We start from the raw sequence: 19,489 nt of genomic DNA on the forward strand, positions 1-19,489 counted from the left end.
CAAAAAACATTTTTTTGTGAAGATGTCTCTTGTCATGTCCACACAACGTTCACACAACCCAATGAAACATTCTGGGAACCTTTAAAACAGATAAAATGTGTTCTGGGAATGTTATTGTAACATCAGGTGAATGTTTTTTTACACCCTAAAATAAACATTTGTTTGTGTTTTGGGAAAATATATTTTGTGATATCCCCACAATGTTCCCACCAGACTGTTCCCACAACCTAATGAAACATTCTGGGAACCTTTAAAGAACAGATTAAATGTGTTCTAGGAATGTTGCAACATCAGGCAAATGTTTTATACCAACAATTGCCTAACAAATGTTCAGGGAACCTTCAAAGAACCTATTTTGGTTTGCTGGGTAGAGTTATGTTTTTTTTCTTCTCTTCTGATTTTCTCAAACTGACAGATGGATGGACTGAAAGTGACACTAATTATAGCATCATTACACTGTCTTGTTGGGTTATACATTTGCTGTCAGTTTGCATGCTAAATCATATGGCAGAAATGATTAACCTTGATCATGGTTGTTTGTTGTTGTGTGTTTTTAATATGGAGATATAGCAACGTTTTCTTTTCAAGCAGCTTAAAGAACGTAGTTCTGCATGGAAATTACAACCCTCACAAAATAAAGCCACCATTAAGACTTCAGACTACAGGGATTATGTCAAATCTATGTTTATTTTTTAAATGTCATTAAAAAGCTGTGTCAGCTGTGTCAGTAGATCCAGTGTTTGACTTGGGTAGGAGCTTACCGGACCTGAGTACCCGGAACACCCTAAAATGTTTGACTGCTTAAGCTCCTGTTACTCTTTTATAATATTACCATAGCTCAAAAGTATTGTGGAGGTTCTGCTTTCAAATATAAACAGTACCGGCAGCTATTTCAGTCCAAGTCAAGCACTCTGTATATGACAACAACGGCAGCCATCTTGATAGATACCAACATAACCCCACAAAATGATACACGGAAAAACATGACAACATATACAGTACATATACAGTTGACCATATAGCCTATTATTATCATGATACTTATCGTGGTCTAGAGGTCCATAGGGAGATAGACAGATCCACTGTGTGACGGAGGCAGTAGGTCCGTAGTCACAACAGCCACTTTTTTTTAACCCCTAATAATCTGTGTAAACGCCACGCTCAGATTCCTGTGTAAAAGCTGCATTCCCTTATGTTTCATTCATAATATTCAGCCACAAGTAACAGCCACAAGTAACAGCCACAAGTAACAGCCACAAGTAACAGCCACAAGTAACAGCCACAAGTAACAGCCACAAGTAACAGCCACAAGTAACAGCCACAAGTAACAGCCACAAGTAACAGCCACAAGTAACAGCCTTCAATATCTGACCAACTGGCTCAGGAACATCAACTCAAAGAGCTTCGCTGATAACCTCCAGTCAAACTGGATTAAAAAAAAAAGATTATGTCATATAGATCTAAGATGGCAGATACTCATATAATATCTAAATTCCACAAACTTTTACACAACGTATCAGAATATTTTCCTATGTTTCATGTCTTTCCTTAATTCTAATGAGACAACCAACACAGATAAATCTCCTATTTATGTGTGGAGGATTTGGTTCTTCTATAAGCCAATGGTAGTACGATTGATAGCCTGCTATTTTTCAATACACCAAACCATTCCTTGCATTAATTCTCTAACTGTCTACGTTCCAAATGGCACCCTATTGCCTACATAGGAGTGCATTACTTTTATCCAGGACCCATAGGGCTCTGTTTAAAAGTAGTGCACTAAATAGGGAACAAGGTGCCATTTGGGATGCCTCCATTGTCTCAGGCCTGTGGGTCTCTGAACCGTGGAGAAGCATGATGTTCTGGGCAGAGCTCCCTGTACTGGCAGGACACCAATCCATCACAACAACCTTACCTACATTTGGTCTGTCCGTGGAGGGACACGACAGTCCATCATCATTTTGTAAAGTTAGTGTGGAATCAGGTGGGGAAATTATTGTTATCGATGAATAATGGCAACGTTCCTGGCAATGACAACTTAGATGGAAGGCTACTGAGGATAGTAGCTGACTCTATACCCACTCCTATCTGTCATATCTTTAATCTGAGCCCAGAGGAAGGCGTTTGTCCTCAGGCCTGGAGGGAAGTCAAAGTCATTCTGCTACCCAAGAGTGCTAAAGCTACCTTTACTGGTTCTAACAGCAAACCTATCAGCTTGTATGCCAGCTCTTAGCAAACTTTTTGAAAAAAATTGTGTTTGACCAAATACAGTACTATTTCTCTTTCAGCGTGCTTATAGAGAAGGGCACTCAACATGTACAGCACTGACACAAATGACCAATGATTGGTTGAAAGAAATTGATAATAAGAAGATTGTGGGAGTTATACTAGAACTCGCTTCCATATTATATTTGAATATATAGCTTTTATTTAAACAAGGAGTCATATTGCGTTAAAAAATATATTTTACAAGAGAGTCTTGTACATATTACAATTTAAAAAAAAGAATTTTAAAACAACATACACAATATAATTCAGCATACAATAAACAAACATAAACATATATTATTTTTAAAATGATCACGTTCAACTACATAGAGGTCCTCAATCAATAGTGTCAACTACCCGAGTTGTACCAGCACATCAAGTGAACAGCAAACCTGCTTTCCAAAAGACAGATAAAGCAACACCTCACAACACAACGCCTCTCCCCTATTGGACCTAGATATCGTGTGTGTATGTATTGATATGTAGGCTACATGTGTCCTTGAGCTGCTCTTGTCTATTAATGTTCTGTATTATGTCATGATTCATGTTCTGTGTTGGACCCCAGGAAGAGTCGCTGCGGATTTCAAAACAGCTGATGGGGATCTTAAAACAATTCAGAAAATACCACTTGTCTCAGGATCAGCACAAATACTAAGTCTATGTCCCAAAATAACACCCTATTCCCTATGGGCCCTGGTCAAAAGTAGTGCACTACATAGGGAATAGTGTGGTATGTAGTGCACTATATAAGAAATAGGGGTGCCATTGGGGATCAATAGTATGTATCTCAGGATAGACAAGACAAGCATGTTGACAGATGCCTTACTGATGCCTTACCGTTTTGAGGCCAGCCAATAGAGAAAGAGAGAGTAGTAGTCATGGATACACAGACACCTTGCTTCTGACTGGCCTGACATATTAGTAGGCACCTGACCTAACCGTGATAGAGTGTGCCTGGTAGCAATAGATGTTATGGAGCCAAAAGAGGATGGACAATACTGACCAGATACCACCTGAAAAGTAGCATTCTGTAAAATCTGTTTTATGATGCAATAAAGTGTTGGTTTTTTAAAAACGTTTGCTGTAGTTAACTAATTGTGCATCCTATATGAACACAAGTTACACACCATGCAGTAGGTGACTGGAGCACGGCAGAACAGTATACTGTGGGATAGGACAGACAAGTCCACGAGACACTGTTCAACAGTCGGAATTATGCTCACGTGACATATTTAGTCTCTGACCCTAATGGCATTCCGATCATTCCCAGGACATTTCCAGGAAGTACAGGCCATTTTTCTTCTTCTTCTTTTATTAAAAATAATAATAATGATTGTACCTGCACGCGCTCAGGGTAGACTTCATTGGCAGGAGCTTTGTAAAACGAATGGGTGGATCCCAAGGATAATTTCTAGCCCCGTGATTTGCTAATCAGGGTCACCCCCCCCCCCCCCCCCCCCCCTCCATGTCATTTCACTGTAACGGTGGGTCTGGTTTGCGGTGCTTGCCCAGCCCTCCTGTCGGTGTAGCTCTTAGGGTAACGAGTGCTCTCTGTGCCTTTTATTTAAACCCGAATACATTCAGTCAGAAGGCTGGGTACTGGAAAGGAAGACCGTATAAGGGGGGGGCCTGGAGTGGCTGAGAGAAGAGGATAAACACCCCTCATTTATGGCTGTTTAGTGCAATTATCCATAACCCAGGGATTGTGGAAGGGACCTCATTTAAAATCACTTGAATTCGCCCAAATTGTGTTCACTTTTGTGGGCGCAGACCATCGAGATGCGAAAGCGGTCCACAAGGTGGAAAACGAAAAGGTGGATTATGGATTCCACTGTAACCGCATTCATCACTTTATCCCTGGTTCTGCAGGCTACCCATGTCAGAGCAGGTAAGAACAACTGTTAGGATCCAAAAAACGTTGTGTAAAAGTTGTAGTGAGTAGACTAGGGACTATCAGCCAACCGCGGCAGAAACCTTATTAGGGGACTGCTCTTAAAACATGATGGAGATACGGGGAGAGATATAGCGAGAGATCGGGGAACACAACAGGGTCAGGTTTTGGTAAATGTCAGTAATTAATTTTGTATTTTCAATTAGCAACGCAACTAGATGTGAGAAGGATAGGAAAGAGACTGTTCCTATTTGATTCGGTCAAGAGGTCTGTGGATCCAATTGAACTAAAGTCGAGTTACAGTTGTACCTCACAAAGTAAAGTGAATCACGGATTTTTATGAACATTTACATTCAAAGATATATTCGTTGAACACTATTGATATTTGTTCCGAATAGATTTAGGTATCACTGTCATGTGTTTCAACGGGTTATAACGATGTTGGTTACATGTATTTTAATGCATTTTACCTCATATACCCATCCACTTATTTGTTCACAATGTTTATTTGTTGCGCGTGCTTTTCTGTCCGCTTTGCTTAGTTTAGATATGACGGAGCGGTAAAACAAGTATTCAATAGCACCCCATTTAGAGATTTATGGTGGAAAAAAAATCTTACTTTAAACCTCTGGTCCGTTAGATGTGTGTGACGTGATTCAGCCAGGTCAACGTGGTGGAATTCCGCACGGTTTGAGATTGCAGCCACACAGTTTGCTAAAGAGGAGAGGTGTCTGACTATTTTTATTCATGGCTCCGGGGCACACAGGACATTTCCGGACCCGATTCACTAGCACGTCATGAAATTGCATTGAATACCGACAACGGTACTCTCATCGATTGATCAGTGACGCACAATCTTTGGGGAGTTGTGCAGTGTGGCAGACCCATCAGACTGATCCACCGTTAAAGGGAATGTCATATGGGTATTCATAATTAGGTGATTGTTTAACTAGACATTAATTGCATTTTTGCCTGGCACCGCAAATTTCCACGCATTATTTCTGGCCATGGATGGTGTAGAGCGGCCCATGGACGGACGAGCGCCCCCTCAGCTGTCTCGAGTGCCGTCCTCTTGTATGTTCTGATAGATCGGAGTGGTCAAGCAGCGCATCACTGACTTGCTGAAAGGATCACCCTTTCTCCACACTGTCCTAGTCCGCACCGAAGCCCAACGAGAGACTGGAGGGCTTTGTGCAACACCCAACTTTCCCTCCTGAATTTTGCACTTGCATGTGTGGGTTGGGGTGACAAGGCCGCGTTGTCTGGGCTCTGAGCGGTGCGTTCCCTCCACCGTGGGAATGTTTCCATTCTAAGTGTTGCTCATTGATTGGTTGATGGTTCGCTTAGCACTTCCGTATTATTTTATAAGCTCTTCAAACTGCAGGCCAGCAGCATGCAGACCAGGCCTATTCCCATAACGGGAGGTGAGCTAGTCACTGAGTTCAGGTCTTCAGGATTACAGACCCCTTATAGTTAGTCTAGAATACATAGTCTATCAATACACTCATTACAACAGGATAATATTGTAGATATTTCAAGAGGGAATTTATCAAATCAAATCTAATTTTATTTGAGACTGAATCTAAACCAGCGATGACATTGGTTCTCATCAGTCTTCTTCATTCTAATCTTACTTACATTCTGATTGATTGTATTTCTATGAACAGTTGATGTATTATATTAGTTCACGTGTATGTGTTAACCCTTTCAGGTGTTCAATATTTACTAATGGCTTTATACAGACTGCCCAGAACAGTACAAGGCCTACACAGACCTCTTCATTGTTCAAACTCATATAAATGACTATTCACTTTCATTCATTTTCATATCCATGTGCCTATATACAGTTTGTGTTTTCTGAGTTTCTCGGCGGGTGTTTAAGGATAATTTTAACTGTTTTCTGCAGGGTGTCCTCTGAGCTAACAGTGTACAGACAACATTGTCACTGTCCCTGGTTCATGTGCTCCTTTTCTGGTGCATTCCTGCAGACAACGGTAGCGTTTCAGAACCCTCACCAACCCACTCTACTCTACCCTCTCTCTCTCTCTCGCTCGCTGAATGGCAATGAAACATGGACAGCCAGGTCTAAATGGGATGTGGTGTTTAGTTCTGTTTGGTCGGTGGAGGTCTGTTCAAGCCCTGCCTGTCTCATCAGTGACTAGGTAGGTTTACATTGGCCTGTTGGGAATATTTCTGGGTAATGTCATCATGACCTCTCTCCTTTTCCTCCACGAGGAGACTGTTGACTTAACATGTTGTTTGGACTGTATAAACCATGTCTTGTAATTAAGCAATATGTTTAAGCAATAAGGCACAAGGAGGTGTGGTATATGGCCAATATGTTCTTATGCACGACAACGCGGAGTGCCTGGATACAGCCCTTAGCCGTGCTATATTGGCCATATACCACACCCCCTTTGTGCCTTTGTGCCTTATAAACTGGTTACCAATGGTGTCGTTTTAAAGTAGAAGGCCTCAATGTGATATTCACTTTAGATATTTTATTGCGGTGGATTTTAAAGAGAGAAAATCAAACACATACACTTTAAAAACGGTGATCGTTTTCCTTGGTATGACACACCAGCAAAAAAATAGGCCTTGTTTGGGACTGAAACATGGAAGTCAAAACAGGGGAGAGAGTATGGGAAGAGTGAGAGAGGGGTAGAGGCACAGTGAGAGAAGAGAGATGGAGAGACATTCTGGTTGAATATATTATTAGAGTCTCAGGGAGCAGCAGGTGAAAAGGTCATCTCTTTTTATTTTATATCAGCCCATTTCACCTCACCTCACTGAAGCAGAATATGTCCTTCCATCTTCCATCCTCCTACAGCTCCTCCCACCAGCCTGTGGGAGGAGCTGTAGGAGGATGGGCAAATTTTACCAGGTAAGTTGACTGAGAACACGTTCTCATTTTCAGCAACGACCTGGGGAATAGTTACAGGGGAGAGGAGGGGGGATGAATGAGCCAATTGTAAACTGGGGATTATTAGGTGACAGTGATGGCTGGAATGGAATAAATGGACCTGAGTCAAACGTGGTTTTCGTATCATGTTTGATGTGTTTGATAACGTTCCATTGATTCCATTACAGTCTTTACAATGAGCCCGTCCCACCAGCTTCCTCTGCTCTGAACACATCAACAACTGCCTCCCACGAAAACACGCTGTTGTCATGTCTATACATCGCCATTAATATCCATCTGTGTTAACATGGCAAGTAACACATCAAAACCTGCAATTCATGTATATTTTATGCTAATGTAGCCCAGCTATCCCCCCGACCTCCTCGATTAGCATACCGTAGGTCTTTTTGAGCAGCCAGTAACAGGCAACAGGGTAGGCCCCTGTATGGATACTATGAGTTGGACCTTTAACAGCAACAGGGTAGACCCCTGTATGGATACTATGAAGGCCCCTGTATGGATACTATGAAGGCACCAGTATGGATACTATGAAGGCCCCAGTATGGATACTATGAAGGCCCCTGTATGGATACTATGAAGGCCCCAGTATGGATACTATGAAGGTCCCTGTATGGATACTATGAAGGTCCCTGTATGGATACTATGAAGGCCCCTGTATGGATACTATGAAGGCCCCTGTATGGATACTATGAAGGCCCCTGTATGGATACTATGAAGGTCCCTGTATGGATACTATGAAGGCCCCAGTATGGATACTATGAAGGCCCCAGTATGGATACTATGAAGGTCCCTGTATGGATACTATGAAGGTCCCTGTATGGATACTATGAAGGCCCCTGTATGGATACTATGAAGGCCCCTGTATGGATACTATGTAGGTCCCTGTATGTATACTATGAAGGCCCCTGTATGGATACTATGAAGGCCCCTGTATGGATACTATGAAGGCCCCTGTATGGATACTATGAAGGCCCCTGTATGGATACTATGAAGGCCCCTGTATGGATACTATGTAGGTCCCTGTATGTATACTATGAAGGCCCCAGTATGGATACTATGAAGGCCCCAGTATGGATACTATGAAGGCCCCTGTATGGATACTATGAAGGCCCCTGTATGGATACTATGAAGGCCCCTGTATGGATACTATGAAGGCCCCTGTATGGATACTATGAAGGCCCCTGTATGGATACTATGAAGGCCCCTGTATGGATACTATGAAGGCCCCTGTATGGATACTATGAAGGCCCCTGTATGGATACTATGAAGGCCCCTGTATGGATACTATGAAGGCCCCTGTATGGATACTATGAGTTGGCCCTTTTACCCTTCGTGTTCCTTCCCGTGCCACATAGGGACTTGGACTTGGATATATGTGACCTTATTTGCACAGCGGCCAGGAGTAAACTCACATCAGGTGTAAACTCACACCAGGTGTAAACTCACACCAGGACAGGAGGAAACTCACACCAGGAGTAAACTCACACCAGGAGTAAACTCACACCAGGTGTAAACTCACATCAGGTGTAAACTCACACCAGGAGTAAACTCACACCAGGAGTAAACTCACATCAGGTGTAAACTCACACCAGGAGTAAACTCACACCAGGTGTAAACTCACACCAGGAGTAAACTCACACCAGGTGTAAACTCACACCAGGTGTAAACTCACACCAGGTGTAAACTCACATCAGGTGTTTCAGTTCACTTAGAAGAGCCCAGTGATTACCTGGGTACGTTTCACATTATACAATATGGCCAAGCGGTCTTGGAGAATATCCCAATCAGCCTCTCTCTCACTTTGTAACGTCACTGATAAGCTGTGCACACTCCAAGGCTGACCGACAAACATTTCTGGAAACAATTCTATGATAATACCTTGTGTTCCTATTTTCTTTTTTTACATTTGTCCAGGGCTGTTCTATCATTCCAGCCTTCAGTAGCAGCCAATGTGTGGTGTTCAATGTCTACATTCCACAAGACTTAAAAAAAAAAAAACACATGCAAGGCTGGACATTAACCTGTTGATCCACTTCTCCTTTGGACAAGGAGGTGCCTGAAAATGTTGTTGTGTTGTTTGATGCAAGAAACCACTTTACAAAATAAAATGCCAATGCATTGTCGTTCGGGCCATTTTGTTTTATTGTGTACATTTTTTGAGGTGAGCTATATGATCACACCGGTACCACAGCCATTGTTTTATTACTTGTGAACCACAGATGAGTGAGCATACATTTAAAATCATTTGCTTTTTATTTTTGTGGGCTGATGGTGCCTGCATCTGAGGTTCAGTCTCAGCGGAGAGAGAGAGCAGCAGACTGAGGGTCCGTCTCAGAGGAGAGAGAGAGCAGCAGACTGAGGGTCCGTCTCAGCGGAGCGAGAGAGCAGCAGACTGAGGTTCAGTCTCAGCGGAGAGAGAGAGCAGCAGACTGAGGGTCCGTCTCAGAGGAGAGAGAGAGCAGCAGTCTGAGGGTCCATCTCAGCGGAGCGAGAGAGCAGCAGACTGAGGTTCAGTCTCAGCGGGGAGAGAGAGCAGCAGACTGATGGTCAGTCTCATTGGAGGGAGAGAGCAGCAGACTGAGGGTCCGTCTCAGCGGAGAGAGAGAGCAGCAGACTGAGGGTCCGTCTCAGAGGAGAGAGAGAGCTGCAGAATGAGGGTCCGTCTCAGCCGAGAGAAAGAGCAGCAGACTGAGGGTCCGTCTCAGCGGAGAGAGAGAGAGAGCAGCAGACTGAGGTTCAGTCTCAGCGGAGAGAGAGAGCAGCAGACTGATGGTCCGTCTCTGTGGAGAGAGAGAGCAGCAGACTGAGGGTCCGTCTCAGAGGAGAGAGAGAGCAGCAGTCTGAGGGTCCGTCTCAGCGGAGAGAGAGAGCAGCAGACTGAGGGTCAGTCTCAGCGGAGAGAGAGAGCAGCAGACTGAGGTTCAGTCTCAGCGGAGAGAGAGAGCAGCAGACTGATGGTCAGTCTCAGTGGAGGGAGAGAGCAGCAGACTGAGGGTCCGTCTCAGCGGAGAGAGAGAGCAGCAGACTGAGGGTCCGTCTCAGTGGAGGGAGAGAGCAGCAGACTGAGGGTCCGTCTCAGAGGAGAAAGAGAGCAGCAGTCTGAGGGTCCGTCTCAGCGGAGAGAGAGAGCAGCAGACTGATGGTCAGTCTCAGCGGAGAGAGAGAGCAGCAGACTGAGGGTCCGTCTCAGCGGAGAGAGAGAGAGCAGCAGATGGATGGTCAGTCTCAGCGGAGAGAGAGAGCAGCAGACTGATGGTCAGTCTCAGCGGAGAGAGAGAGAGCAGCAGACTGAGGTTCAGTCTCAGCGGGGAGAGAGAGCAGCAGACTGATGGTCAGTCTCAGTGGAGGGAGAGAGCAGCAGACTGAGGGTCCGTCTCAGCGGAGAGAGAGAGCAGCAGACTGAGGGTCCGTCTCAGAGGAGAGAGAGAACAGCAGACTGAGGGTCAGTCTCAGCGGAGAGAGAGAGAGCAGCAGACTGAGGGTCAGTCTCAGTGGAGAGAGAGAGCAGCAGACTGAGGGTCCGTCTCAGTGGAGAGAGAGAGCAGCAGACTGAGGGTCCGTCTCAGAGGAGAGAGAGAGCAGCAGACTGAGGGTCAGTCTCAGCAGAGAGAGAGAGCAGCAGACTGAGGGTCAGTCTCAGCAGAGAGAGAGAGCAGCAGACTGAGGGTCCGTCTCAGAGGAGAGAGAGAGCAGCAGACTGAGGGTCCGTCTCAGAGGAGAGAGAGAGCAGCAGACTGAGGGTCCATCTCAGCGGAGAGAGAGAGCAGCAGACTGAGGGTCAGTCTCAGAGGAGAGAGAGCAGCAGACTGAGGGTCCGTCTCAGAGGAGAGAGAGAGCAGCAGACTGAGGGTCCGTCTCAGAGGAGAGAGAGAGCAGAAGACTGAGGGTCCGTCTCAGAGGAGAGAGAGAGCAGCAGACTGAGGGTCCGTCTCAGAGGAGCGAGAGAGCAGCAGGCTGAGGGTCTCAGAGGAGAGAGAGAGCAGCAGACTGAGGGTCCGTCTCAGAGGAGAGAGAGAGAGCAGCAGACTGAGGGTCAGTCTCAGCGGAGAGAGAGAGCAGCAGACTGAGGGTCAGTCTCAGAGGAGAGAGAGAGCAGCAGACTGAGGGTCTGTCTCTCTATGTCCCTTCGCTCTTCCTCCACTGACACTGACCAAAATGGACACTGTCTTCCAGATGATGACGAAACTCGAGTCACACCGCAATATTCCTGCGTTATGCTCAAATTCATGCTGTTACTCCTATGGACAGAGAAAGTGAAATATTCCTCGACAGACAACAACACAATCCTATAGAGACACTTTCCTACTCATTCATTTCTGCTGCAGTGCTTGTTGTAGCGCTGAGTGGAAATAGGAAGAACGGGCATTTGATGGTTTATAATGGTGTTGAATATAAAGTGTTGACAGTGCTGAGTGTAACGGCTGTCGTTGGTGGAAGAAGGTGAGGACCAAGGGGCAGCGTGGGTAAGTGTTCATGCTTTTTAATAATAATCAAAACAACACAGAAACAACCGAAACAGTTCAACCACCCACAAAACACAATGGAAAACAGGCTACCTAAGTATGATTCTCAATCAGGGACAACGATTGACAGCTGCCTCTGATTGAGAACCATACCAGGCCAAACACAGAAATAGAAAATCATAGAAAACCTAACATAGACAACCCACCCAACTCACACTGAGTAAGAACTTAAACATGAAGTCGGTCATCAAAACAGCAGCTCTTTACTGTAGTCGTTGACAGTCTCTCTCTCTAGTCATGGTTTTAAACGTTTAGAAACCTCACCGTATCAACTATACTGTATTTGTTGACAGTCTCTCTCTCTAGTCATGGTTTGAAACCTCACTGTACCAACTATACTGTATTTGTTGACAGTCTCTCTCTCTCTCTAGTCATGGTTTGAAACATTTAGAAACCTCACTGTATCAACTATACTGTAGCTTTCTTTTACACCTGCTACATTACTGCAGACACGATAATCTGAGCCATCCGATTGGCCAGTGTTAAGCCTATAGTGCATTTGATTTGCTCTCTCTGCCCGCCGGGAAGGGAGAGTTGTACCTTCAGACACATGAAATGGTTCAAAATTGCAACAGTTCGCCTACCCGGCGTGCAGGGCAGCTGAACAAGTGCACCTACAACCAAGGCTTTATCTTTGGGTTTTTTACAGAGATGTTAACCGATCGACTAGGACTGTCTTGGAGATCGGTCGCAATCGACTGGTCGACCAGTTGGTGACTACTGCTCTATAAAGTTGAGTGAAGTTCAATATCGTGCTTCTCTCTGTGGGATAATATTTCTGTGTGGCAGTCTCGTGACTACTAGCTTTAGAGGGAACTATTGAACCATAGTAAATATGTTAAAGCGTGTCATGTGTTTGGTTTGAGGTGAAACCAAATCATTATGGACTCATTATGGATGTTGGTTTAGGCCCAGTAGTCATGTATATGTATAGCCTAGTTAATACTGAAGACATCCTTCTATACAACGGAAATAGCTTCATGTTGAAACGGGGACAGGCTTTCCAGCATGCTGCATTGAGAAGAATGAAGCAGGAAGTTGGTTTGCTGTAACTACTGGAGTGTCTGCTTGCCAAATTGTGTCGAGAGGTATATAATAATAATAATGATAATAATAATAATGATAATAATAATAATAATAATAATAACAATAATAATAATAATAATAATAATAATAATAATGATAATAATAATGATAATAATAATAATAATAGAAATAATAATAATAATAATAATAATGTTTACATGTTTTATAACATCTTGTATAAAATTGCTAAAGAAACTGCCGCGTGCCAAACAGTGGTTTTAGACCAAACCCACAGGAATTACTATTTGATGCTTTTAGACAGACCAATTAAAATCAAATCTAATTTTGTTGGTCACATACACATGTTTAGCAGATGTTATTGCAGGTGTAGCTAACTGCTTGTGTTAATAGCTCCAACTCTGCAGTAGTATCTAACAATACACAAAAATACACACACATCTAAAAGTAAAAGTATGGAATTAAAAAATATATAAATATTAAGACGAGCTATGTCAGAGTTCGGGAGTATCAATATTTATGGTTACTACATGATTCCATATGTGTTATTTCATAGTTTGGATGTCTTCACAATTATTCTACAATGTAGAAAATAGTAAAAAAATAAAATGAATTAGTAGCTGTGTCCAATTTCTTGACTGGTACTGTATGTATGTGATGTATAGATATTATGGACAGTGGAATATTTAAAATAGAATAGATAGATAGGATATAATAGTATAGGGCTGGTTCTGCACCGTGTATAGACAGAGTATGGTTCTCGCCCCTTAACAATCCACTAGTATATGGCTTGTAAAGACAGAGTATGTTTCTACTGCATTCATTGCTATACTAAATCTAAAGTTTGACCTCTCGGGAGTAGTCCTCTACCTCCATGTCTCACAGCCCTATCATACAGCTGTTGTTAACATTGAGAAGGCGTTTCGATAAGAGTATGGTCCCCACCCCAGCTTTCCCATGGGTCTGTCTCACTGGGGTGTCGGATCAAACACGGGCTCCTTTATGTAAAGAGCAACAGCTAGAAGGGAATGGGATATGCCGAGTGCAGGCTCTGACTGTGACCTTTATCTAAGTTAACCTATATGCACAGTACTGTGTTGTAAGATCGGCCAGTTTATTATGCCACTAGTAGTCATTCTGCTGATGGACGTACTTCCTGTCACATGGTACAGTACAGTGTTAGATGGGCCTGCTGATCACGCATACTGTATGTAGACAGGGGAGACAGGTGAGACAGGGGGATATGTAGCCAGGGGAGACAGGGGGATATGTAGCCAGGGGAGACAGGGGGACATGTAGACAGGGGAGACAGAGGGATATGTAGACAGGGGAGACAGGGGGATATGTAGACAGGGGAGACAGGGGGATATGTAGACAGGGGAGACAGAGGGATATGTAGACAGGGGAGACAGGGGGATATGTAGACAGGGGAGACAGGTGGATATGTAGACAGGGGAGACAGGGGGACATGTAGCCAGGGGAGACAGGGGGATATGTAGACAGGGGAGACAGGGGGATATGTAGACAGGGGAGACAGGGGGATATGTAGACAGGGGAGACAGGGGGACATGTAGCCAGGGGAGACAGGGGGATATGTAGACAGGGGAGACAGGGGGATATGTAGACAGGGGAGACAGGGGAGACAGGGGGATATGTAGACAGGGGAGACAGGGGGATATGTAGACAGGGGAGACAGGGGGACATGTAGCCAGGGGAGACAGGGGGATATGTAGACAGGGGAGACAGGGGGATATGTAGACAGGGGAGACAGGGGGATATGTAGACAGGGGAGACAGGGGGATATGTAGACAGGGGAGACAGGGGGATATGTAGACAGGGGAGACAGGGGGATATGTAGACAGGGGAGACAGAGGGATATGTAGACAGGGGAGACAGGGGAGACAGGGGGATATGTAGACAGGGGAGACAGGGGGACATGTAGCCAGGGGAGACAGGGGGATATGTAGACAGGGGAGACAGGGGGATATGTAGACAGGGGAGACAGGGGGATATGTAGACAGGGGAGACAGGGGGATATGTAGACAGGGGAGACAGGGGGATATGTAGACAGGGGAGACAGGGGGATATGTAGACAGGGGAGACAGGGGGATATGTAGCCAGGGGAGACATGGGGATATGTAGACAGGGGAGACAGGGGAGACAGGGGCATATGTAGACAGGGGAGACAGGGGGATATGTAGCCAGGGGAGACAGGGGAGACAGGGGGATATGTAGACAGGGGAGACAGGGGGATATGTAGACAGGGGAGACAGGGGGATATGTAGCCAGGGGAGACAGGGGGATATGTAGACAGGGGAGACAGGGGAGACAGGGGGATATGTAGCCAGGGGAGACAGGGGGATATGTAGCCAGGGGAGACAGGGGGATATGTAGACAGGGGAGACAGGGGGACATGTAGACAGGGGAGACAGGGGGATATGTAGACAGGGGAGACAGGGGGATATGTAGACAGGGGAGACAGGGGGACATGTAGACAGGGGAGACAGGGGGATATGTAGACAGGGGAGACAGGGGAGACAGGGGGATATGTAGACAGGGGAGACAGGGGGATATGTAGACAGGGGAGACAGGTGGATATGTAGACAGGGGAGACAGGGGGATATGTAGACAGGGGAGACAGGGGGACATGTAGCCAGGGGAGACAGGGGGATATGTAGCCAGGGGAGACAGGGGGACATGTAGACATGGGAGACAGGGGGATATGTAGACAGGGGAGACATGGGGATATGTAGACAGGGGGCCAATACATCTGTCTATGTTAAATTATTTGAAGTCCTTCCTCATTAGGTTATCACCAGAATGGAAGTATTCAGTAGACGGATTCGGTAACACTTTATAGACGGTTTACTGGATTAAAATGTGAATTCTTTTGAAAGCTATAAAGCCATGATCGTGAATCAGAGGTTCGGTATGATGCGACTTACATTTTGTGTAAATGCAATAGATTATGGTTGCTTGACATTCTAACTGTTGAATCAAAGATTAAGGTGCATTGGGAAGTTCTTGTCAGATTGTAAATCGTTTTGTATCTTCTCTCTCTCTCCAACAGCTGAACCAGTGGATGTGCTGAAAGTATTAGACTTTCACAATTCCCCAGCAGGAGTTAGGAAAACATCAGGATTTTGCACAAACCGAAGAGCATCTAAGCCAGACACAGCCTACAGAGTTGGAAAGCAAGCCCAGATCAGTGCCCACACCAAGAAGCTTTTCCCAGGTAAGACAAACCATGATTTTCCATCCCTCCGTTCCCCTCCACCCTCTCTCTGTTTTACCCCAAATAGTTTAACACCAATCCCCAGAGAGAGAGAATCTGGCTGAGAGAACTAGCTAGTCAAACACCAACACCCAGAGAGAATCTGGCTGAGAGAACTAGCTAGTTTAACACCAAACCTAGAGAGAGAGAATCTGGCTGAGAGAACTAGCTAGTCAAACACCAACACCCAGAGAGAATCTGGCTGAGAGAACTAGCTAGTTTAACACCAAACCTAGAGAGAGAGAATCTGGCTGAGAGAACTAGCTAGTCTAACACCAACCCTCGAGAGAGAGAATCTGGCTGAGAGAACTAGCTAGTCTAACACCAACCCTAGAGAGAGAGAATCTGGCTGAGAGAACTAGCTAGTTTAACACCAAACCTAGAGAGAGAGAATCTGGCTGAGAGAACTAGCTAGTCTAACACCAACCCTCGAGAGAGAGAATCTGGCTGAGAGAACTAGCTAGTCTAACACCAACCCTAGAGAGAGAGAATCTGGCTGAGAGAACTAGCTAGTTTAACACCAACCCTAGAGAGAGAGAATCTGGCTGAGAGAACTAGCTAGTCTAACACCAACACCCAGAGAGAGAGAATCTGGCTGAGAGAACTAGCTAGTTTAACACCAACCTTAGAGAGAGTGAATCTGGCTGAGAGAACTAGCTAGTTTAACACCAACCCTAGAGAGAGAGGATCTGGCTGAGAGGGAAGGCTTGAGGGGAATGAAACAAATGAACTCAATGGCCGTCAAGTTGAAATAGTAAACTATTGTTATGAGTCTGGATTATGCAGTTGTTTCAGGTGTTTTATGTGAGACAGTAGATACTGACTTATTTCATGTGGGTGTTAAAACCCAAGTTTGATTCATTCTGTCATGATCGTCGTATGGAATGGACCAAGATGCAGCGTGGTGAGTGTGCATTTCTCTTTATTATAAATGTTGCCAACAACCACGATGCTTATTAGGGCTATAGTGCCACTAACAATATCAACTACCCACAACTAAGGTGGAAAAACAGGCTGCCTAAGTATGATTCCCAATCAGAGACAACGATAGACAGCTGCCTCTGACTGGGAACCATACCCGGCCAAAACACACAGAAATACAAAACATAGAATGCCAACCCCACATCACAACCTGACCTCACTAAATAGAGAAATAAAACGTCTCTCTAAGGTCAGGGCGTGACACATTCGTAGATCTGTTTAGTTGGACTAACTCATGTCCTAATGTCCTCTTAAAGTTTTGTAGGATATTTTTTATAAGTTGTATTCCTCTTTGACGCAACCTTTTCAAATCGCTAATGGAGAATTGTTTGTGTTTAAATAAACTCAGGAAAAGTGTCAATAAATCTATTTTAATGTTCAGACATTGGTTTCCCCCCCCCCAAATTGGGTCTTCTGAAAGGAAAATTGTACTCTAAATACGAGAGATTTTACACGTTCAATATCATTGCCCTAAAAGGTATATCGTTGTCATCAAGCCTGGACATGTATGTACGTGGTTAAGGTAGTATACGATTAGCTCAGGTCCCGTGTGGCTTAGTTGGTAGAGTGTGATGCTTGTAACGTCAGGGTTGTGGGTTTGATACCCTCTGGAGTGAATAAATGATTAGTTTAGGTCTATCTGGATGCTTGTACCGTCAGGGTTGTGGGTTTGATTCCCTCTGGAGTGAATAAATGATTAGTTTAGGTCTATCTGGATGCTTGTAACGTCAGGGTTGTGGGTTTGATTCCCTCTGGAGTGAATAAATGATTAGTTTAGGTCTATCTGGATGCTTGTACCGTCAGGGTTGTGGGTTTGATTCCCTCTGGAGTGAATAAATGATTAGTTTAGGTCTATCTGGATACTTGTAACACCAGGGTTGTGGGTTTGATTCCCTCTGGAGTGAATAAATGATTAGTTTAGGTCTATCTGGATGCTTGTAACGTCAGGGTTGTGGGTTTGATTCCCTCTGGAGTGAATAAATGATTAGTTTAGGTCTATCTGGATGCTTGTAACACCAGGGTTGTGGGTTTGATTCCCTCTGGAGTGAATAAATGATTAGTTTAGGTCTATCTGGATGCTTGTAACGTCAGGGTTGTGGGTTTGATTCCCTTTGGAGTGAATAAATGATTAGTTTAGGTCTATCTGGATGCTTGTAACACCAGGGTTGTGGGTTTGATTCCCTCTGGAGTGAATAAATGATTAGTTTAGGTCTATCTGGATGCTTGTAACGTCAGGGTTGTGGGTTTGATTCCCTCTGGAGTGAATAAATGATTAGTTTAGGTCTATCTGGATGCTTGTAACGTCACGGTTGTGGGTTTGATTCCCTCTGGAGTGAATAAATGATTAGTTTAGGTCTATCTGGATGCTTGTAACACCAGGGTTGTGGGTTTGATCCCCTCTAGAGTGAATAAATGATTAGTTTAGGTCTATCTGGATGCTTGTAACACCAGGGTTGTGGGTTTGATTCCCTCTGGAGTGAATCAATGATTAGTTTAGGTCTATCTGGATGCTTGTAACGTCAGGGTTGTGGGTTTGATTCCCTCTGGAGTGAATAAATGATTAGTTTAGATCTATCTGGATGCTTGTAACGTCAGAGTTGTGGGTTTGATTCCCTCTGGAGTGAATAAATGATTAGTTTAGGTCTATCTGGATGCTTGTAACGTCACGGTTGTGGGTTTGATTCCCTCTGGAGTGAATAAATGATTAGTTTAGGTCTATCTGGATGCTTGTAACACCAGGGTTGTGGGTTTGATCCCCTCTGGAGTGAATAAATGATTAGTTTAGGTCTATCTGGATGCTTGTAACACCAGGGTTGTGGGTTTGATTCCCTCTGGAGTGAATCAATGATTAGTTTAGGTCTATCTGGATGCTTGTAACGTCAGGGTTGTGGGTTTGATTCCCTCTGGAGTGAATAAATGATTAGTTTAGATCTATCTGGATGCTTGTAACACCAGGGTTGTGGGTTTGATTCCCTCTGGAGTGAATAAATGATTCGTTTAGATCTATCTGGATGCTTTTAACGCCAGGGTTGTGGGTTTGATTCCTTCTGGAGTGAATAAATGATTAGTTTAGGTCTATCTGGATGCTTGAAAGACTGTAAACCTGGGGTAGTTGCAGAATAAATTAGACCTTACACACCAAAAACACACAAACACAATGTGTGTCTATAGGAAGCTGTATGCGATTGTGTAAATGTAAAGGGTAACTGAATTGAAAAGTCCTCACCTGTGATTTCTGTTTTTTGTTACTCAATAATATACATCTTATGATTGAATCAGTAACATCTTATGATTCAATCAGTTACATCGTATGATTCAATCAAATCAAATCAAATCAAATTTTATTTGTCACATACACATAGTTAGCAGATGTTAGTGCGAGTGTAGCGAAATGCTTGTGCTTCTAGTTCCGACAATGCAGTAATAACCAACAACTAATCTAGCTAACAATTGGCTCCAAAACTACTACGTTATAGACACAAGTGTAAGGGGATAAAGAATATGTACATAAAGATATATGAATGAGTGATGGTACAGAGCGGCATAGACAAGATACAGTAGATGGTATTGAGTGCAGTATATAC

The 19,489-nt window shown here is 44.2% G+C and overlaps 1 protein-coding gene across 1 annotated transcript in view; it reads left to right on the forward strand.

Moving 5' to 3' along the window:
• Positions 1 to 3,805: 3,805 nt before the first annotated feature.
• LOC109875786 (collagen alpha-1(XI) chain-like) overlaps positions 3,806 to 19,489 on the forward strand; it is a 241,229-nt gene continuing 225,545 nt past the window's right edge. The window contains 2 exon segments of the mRNA XM_031836411.1: positions 3,806 to 4,156; positions 15,720 to 15,884. Coding sequence (XP_031692271.1) covers positions 4,048 to 4,156; positions 15,720 to 15,884 — 274 coding nt within the window. The 5' untranslated portion in view covers positions 3,806 to 4,047.

The sequence above is a fragment of the Oncorhynchus kisutch genome, linkage group LG11 (genome assembly GCF_002021735.2).
Source record: "Oncorhynchus kisutch isolate 150728-3 linkage group LG11, Okis_V2, whole genome shotgun sequence".
Taxonomy (NCBI): Eukaryota; Metazoa; Chordata; class Actinopteri; order Salmoniformes; family Salmonidae; genus Oncorhynchus; species Oncorhynchus kisutch.